Here is a 6,827-nt window from a genome sequence, read left to right on the forward strand (position 1 = left end):
TACATCAACAAATATTCCATTTAGCACGTATATGCTTCAAATTAAATAAGCAACTGTGCGACCTCTCTCTTGACATTCTCCCGTGTTTATTTTATTGTTGTTTTTTTAGACTTGTGTTTTGTCTTTCTTCAACACGAAAATATAAAATATCATTTTTTTTTTTTGCCCCAGTGAAGAATATATAAATAAATAAATAGAATGTTTGATTGAATCAATGGAAATACAAGCCAGTTGGGCTATTTGCTTGCTGACCATGACCGTTTATTTTAATTCTCTTTCTGCCACCGTTGAAAGAACTCACCTTGTTTTACGCCTTAAAAAATTGGTGGCCTATGAAATGAGAGATCATTTACTTGTTATTGCCAAAAGGAAAAGACACAGATAACTGTAGATTTGTTGCTACAGTCATATTGTAGCATCAATTAATTATGCAAGTGAAGTAGTATAATACAATTATGAGGAAAAGACTGAGAAGCATACCATCCCAATTCCTACTTAACCTGCTTTTTAGATAATAACCCCAAGCAAACAAAAATAATAATAATAAAAATATATTAAAATCAAAGAGGGAAATTTGGTAGGGAAATCCACGACACTTGCGTTGTTGTCTTTCATTTTCTTGTCATTGTCCTTGTCTTATGTCTCATCACTTCTTCTTATAAGTTTCTTGCTGATTAAGTCAGAAGAGTAATATCTAATTGAAACTCATTGAAATTAACTCACCACACGCATATATGTATCTATCTCACTATATATACCATATCTCTACAATGCATGGGTTACTTTCGACTACCAAATTAATTGAGGAATCTTAACCATGCCACTAATTACGAATGTGCGTACCAATTGTGAAAAAAATTAAAAGCAAGAATATACCTAGCTTCAAACTAAATAACTACAATTTATTTGGGAGAAATCTAAGTCTCACATTAATTAGAGATAAGATCAATATAAAGTATATAAGTGATAGGAGGACAATCCTGATGACATGAGTTAACTTCTGAAATTAAATTAAGTCTAAACTCATATTCTAATATTATATCAGAGTCTATTTTAAATCCATTAAATGGATTATCTACTATGTCATCCACGTATCAAATCCAAAAGTACTGAATATAAGAGATGTATTGAGGAAAACTCAAATTTCATATTAGCTAAAGATAAAACCAATATAAAATATATAAGTAGGGACAACTCTCACCTTATGAATTAGATTTTAAAATTGAGTTAAGCTCAAACTCACATTCTAATACAATTATTAGTTAACAAATTTTAATTATCAACTCAATTTGTTGTTGGCATCTTAAAATTAATAACTTGGAAGTAGCTGCAAGTTACCGTCGATTAAATTGTTTTCTTACTATATTTGTTATTAAATCTATGATTTGAACTAATGGTGATGTTAGTGAATAAATGGCAGGCCAACAACATAGGAATCCTGTCGCTTTTGCTTAATAAGAGAGAATTGTCTTTTAGCATTGGTAAAGGGAATAAGGAATTTGATTTATCAACAGAAAATAAAAGATTATATACAGAACATACAGAACACAATCGAATTTGTTAGGATTGCTATAATTATCGAAGCTTTGAAATCCATTATGTATTAAATTTAACTATTCGTAATCTGTATCAATATATTTCACGTTGCAGTCAATGGGATTACGAAATTTTTTTAATGTAATAATATCGATTCATATTTAAGAATAATAAAAAAGAAAAGTGTTTTTTTTTCAAATTTTACTCTTAACAATTCTATGTTATTCTATGTTTGAAGTAAAATATTTTCAAATTAGACAACAAATTAAAAATATTGAAAAAGTTATATTATTATTTCGTGGGACAATTCACATTTATGTGATAAAAAAAAAGAAGAGGAAGAGAGTTTTTTTCTCCTTTTTTGATTACTTTTCTTGTGTATGTATAAGACCGAATCATGTGGGAATAACATTTCTCTTATACATGTTCCACGAGAAACAAACTGTTCCACTTGATACCGTCAAGAACTTCTTCTCAAAGTATTTAATTTTCCCTTTCTATCATTTTCCCATTATAGCTATTTTTCCCCGTCAAATTAAGTGCTATATATAAATTAATTACTATGGACATCTATGGGAGGATTCTATGTTACAGTACTCCTAAAGGGTTTTGGTACCTCAAGCAATTTGAAGTAAACGTACGTCACTGCAGGACTAGCTAGGAATAACAAACATTACTGGAGAATTAATTCATGATTGATGAACCAACGTAGCGGCTTTTTGTTACACGCAATTGCATGAAGGGGTCTGTTACCTAATCAAATTGCCGATGTAGGCCTAAACAACATAGGCAGACAACAATGTACGTGTAAGAGGAACTAGCTTAGGCTAAGTGGATTGTTAATTTCTTCCCCATTAAACGATGTTGGTTGTGATGACATAATGATCTTACGATGTGCCGCCACTAATTCCGAGACCAAAAGAGTGAAAGACTAAGACAAACTATACAAAATGGCATGTTCTCTTCCATTTGTATATATGAAGGTTCCTGCATGTTAATTTCCACGCAAATACAACAATGGCGGGTGAAGCTCTTCCTTATATATATATAGCATATAATTAATTTCCTGTACTCTAGAATCTGTTTCATCACAAGATCATAGTTAGCAAAGCAAACCAAGTGTCATCTCAATGAGCAGGGCTTTGCTGTGTCATTCCTAGGAAAAATCTATGTGGCATATCCTTTTCGACTGTGTTATTAATTGGCTCCATGAAGAGGCAAAAGAAGAAAAATAAATCAACATCTGATTGCTTGGTACCAAACAGAGATTGGACCTGTAAATTATAATGCCAAACTTCAATTTTTCCAGCTTTCTGAGGGGCCTTTGCACGTAATCCTTTCGTTACATGTTGGGGCTGTTAGTCTTTGATGGATACATTTACTTTGTCCAGAAATTAAGATAGGGTCACGTATCATGTTAATTACCATGTACCATAGTAATATTTTTTTAATACAAAATTTAGACCAAATTACATGCACACAGGTTTAATGAAATTACACTCAATATTCCTTATTCCTTTCGCATTACTTTAACCTCTTGCAATCTATATGATGACATAAGCAATCAAGGACTGCCTTTACGATACTGTGATATTATATAATCTAAGAGAGTTTTATAAGGATAGAAAGAGAGAGTTAACTTTTGTTGAATCTCAAGGAGAATTAATAAATATAATTTGTCCAAAAATTTAACTAGAAGTTTCTTTTCCTCACATGCAGCCGAATCAATTATAAAAGATACAAATTAAATCTAAAGAAGGTCATTGTTAAAGCTGTAACTATTCTCGAGCATTTACATGATGTCATGAAATCAAAACATTAATTAACCCAACAGTACTTAATTAGATGTAAGATATATCCTTATCATTTTATTTTTCTGAACCAAAAAGTTAAATTTAAGCATAGATATGCTCGAGATATATAATCAAAGAGCTAAATGTCTTGAAAGCTGCATGCTGGCCGTTAACCACTAAATTATAAAAATTTAACTATTATAGAGATATAAGATTGACTTTGATGATAAGGAATAAAGAAAATAATTGATAAATTGTACGTTTGAATTTTTCTGATAATAAAAATTAATAAATTAACAACTAAAATTTACTAATAAAAAAACATATATTATATTAAAAATTTTAAACAATTTTAGGTTAAACTAAAATAATTAGTCGTTATTCCATACTTTCTTTAATTGGATTTTGGTCCCTATTATTATTTTTATAATAATTTTGATAAATTACATTTTATTCTCTTGTTTTTATGTTTTGATGACTTAATATCACACTTTCTTAACTTATATCCCTTTACTTTTTATTTATCATTAAACTCCTCATAAGTTTGGTTTAAAATAAAAAATGTTATTATTTCAATTAAAATAAGTTAATATCCCCTAAACTGTAGCTAAATCAAGATTTTTTTTAAGGGACTAGGAAAAGCTAAGTGACATAAGAAAAACGTATAAAGGAGTTTAGTGATATAAAAACAAAATAACAATAAATTGAGGAAATATAAAACTACGAAGAAAATTAAGTATCATAATTTATCCTAGAAAAAATACAGTACTGTTTTTCATTTAAATTTTGGTTCCTCAAAGACCAATATATATCTTAATAATTTAAAACTGTAAGGAATTATTTTATAGAAAATAACAACTAAATTTTAATAAATAGAAACTAAATAGGCTCAAACCCATAAAATAACAAATATAGTGACCGATAAACAAATGTAAGAGAACGAAATCCAAAAATTGTGAAAATAAAGGATTAATTCTAAAATAAATTAGAAATACGTAACAATAATTAAATTAAATTAAATTTATAGGGACTAATTAAATAATTTAACAGACATATTCTATCAGTGAAAGAACAAAGTAATATATATATATATATATATATATAGTTAGTTAGTTAGTTAGTTTACAACTTTATAGTTGTACACAAATTTCTTTAAAAAGTGATCGGTTTGTGAAAAATAAAAACTAACTAATGTATTTAAAATATTGACTAAGGAACTAAATTTTTTTATTAAAATATATTTTTCTATAATTTTTAAATATGTTTTCATATGACTTTCAATAAAATATTAAAATCTTTTAATTTTTTTAACTAGTATTCTTAATGTGGGTTATTAACACGACTCTTTGTCAAAAGTTGTAGAATCTATCAAAATGTTTTTGCCTTTTTGTTGGTTTATTCTCAAAAGATTTTACCAAGATAATTTAGAGTTGGATTTGTTTTCTGTCGATCTAAAAATGCGTGTATAAAATAAACAATAACATCCACCTGCCTCCAGCCCCCGGGCAATAAGGTTAGGTTGTTTCGATGTATATACCATACAAACTGCAGAGAGTACATATTAATAACACAAGGAAGAGGCCAAATATTTTGATGGAAAAATATTTTTATTTGATATATATTAAGCAGTTATATACAATATTACATAGATGATAAAAGAATTAATATAATCCAATTCGTACGTCCCTCATCAACTTTTGATGGAGAAGTTTCATGATTCATATCCTTTTATATATGTATATATATGTGACATGGCTAGCTGTACGTGTAGAAAGAAGTTCTGGAATGGTAATCAAAGTCGTTTTGCAATTAGAGAGGTGCATAGCTAAATGAAAAGCACAAGAGTCCAAAAGGGAGACAAATAAATCATAACAAAACATAATCAAGATTAAAAAAATTAACCCACAAAAATAAAATAATTATTCCCCCATCATGCTATTGAGATGAATCCACAGCCGGCTAACAGAATACATCTCTAAGCAACCTTCTAAGACTTTTCCACTTTACACCACATTTACTTGACCATCTTTAGGTAATGCCTATGTCCTTCATTTGTCTCTTTCTCAAACCTTCTCCACCTTCTCCTTTCTATAATACTCTTCTTTCTTAGACCTTTATTCCTCATATTTTCACCCCAATTAACAATTATTTGATCTCCTAGCTTGTTGTTTTTCACCATGGAATTCAGCTACCAAGAAGATTCCTCCAAAAGCTCGAGCAACGAAATCGATCGATCGTCCGAACAGAATGATGAGACGGGCACCGGAAGATCCTTCGAGTGTGTGTTTTGCAAGAGAGGCTTCAACACTGCACAGGCTTTGGGGGGACACATGAACATACACAGAAAAGCTAGAGCCAATAACAGCAAGGCCAAGCCCAATTTTCCTCCCTCGAGTTCAAGCAAGGTTGATCATCATGAGAGTAATAACTATGCAAATCCAACCTATCTTACAAGAGGGAATCACTATTCTTCTACTCTTCCTGATCATAGAGAGGTAGATGATGTTAATTACAATTACTACCATCAATTATATTTTCCCTCACCCGCATCTGGTGCCAAATCACCTTCACATGTACAATATAGTAGTGAGGCTTTGTGTGTAGAGAACCAAAGGGATCCTCATCTTCTGTTTGGACAAGATTGGAGGCAAAGGGGTTTGAGTTTGTACACTAATCCACTATGTGTACATGAAAATAAAGACAAGATAGAAAACAACAGTGAAGAGGACGATCTGGATTTGGAGCTTAGACTTGGTTATCATCCATAGCATATAATAGAGTACATATATTTATGTTAATATATATAATCTGCCTATATATATATATATATATATATATATATATATATATATATATATTATGACGTGCAATTGTATAGAGAGATGGGTTGCAGGTTGGAAGCAAAAAGAAGCAAGATTTCTAGCATGGAGGCTTCTTCAAGGAAGGTTGCAAGTTCGGGTTTCTGATGAGGGAAGGTACTTCTAGGGAAAATATCTACCTCTACTATATCTAGGGTTCTATCAGAAGTTCTTAATTAGTTATGTGAATGTTTCTTTTGCTGCACTTTTTTTTCTTAATTAATTATGTATGCATTTTCATTGTTGTCGCAATGAAAATTAGGTTAATTACTTGATTATGCGTGTGCTTTTCAATTTTTAATAAAATAAAAAATTTCTACCTCTATGCATTCTGATCCTTGATATGGAAACTCTATTGTTTCTTGTCCATCCAGTTTGCATTGTTTGAAGCATATGCTACACCAACGGATAGATCTTACAATTCGAAGACAAATAATGATGTAACTGAGTTAGGAGAGAGTAACTACTATAAGTATTTTTTTTAATCTATAATTTTTTTATCGATAAATATTATTAATTATTATTTTTTGTTAAAATGTTAGTAAGAGAGATTTAAATCATAATTTTTCTCTTTTTTCTTCAAGTACTACATTAATCTTATACGATTTTTTAATATGTAATAATTGCCATTAGTATAAAC

At 29.7% G+C, this 6,827-nt stretch overlaps 1 protein-coding gene across 1 annotated transcript; it reads left to right on the top strand.

The window, feature by feature from the left end:
- The first annotated feature begins 5,367 nt into the window (after window positions 1-5,367).
- Window positions 5,368-6,510, top strand: LOC114370698 (zinc finger protein 10-like). Its single transcript, XM_028328091.1, has one exon. It carries the CDS (start codon window positions 5,507-5,509, stop codon window positions 6,095-6,097), a length of 591 nt encoding a protein of 196 aa, XP_028183892.1. The 5' UTR covers window positions 5,368-5,506; the 3' UTR covers window positions 6,098-6,510.
- Window positions 6,511-6,827: the final 317 nt, after the last annotated feature.

The sequence above is a fragment of the Glycine soja genome, chromosome 10, assembly GCF_004193775.1.
Source record: "Glycine soja cultivar W05 chromosome 10, ASM419377v2, whole genome shotgun sequence".
Classification (NCBI taxonomy): Eukaryota; Viridiplantae; Streptophyta; class Magnoliopsida; order Fabales; family Fabaceae; genus Glycine; species Glycine soja.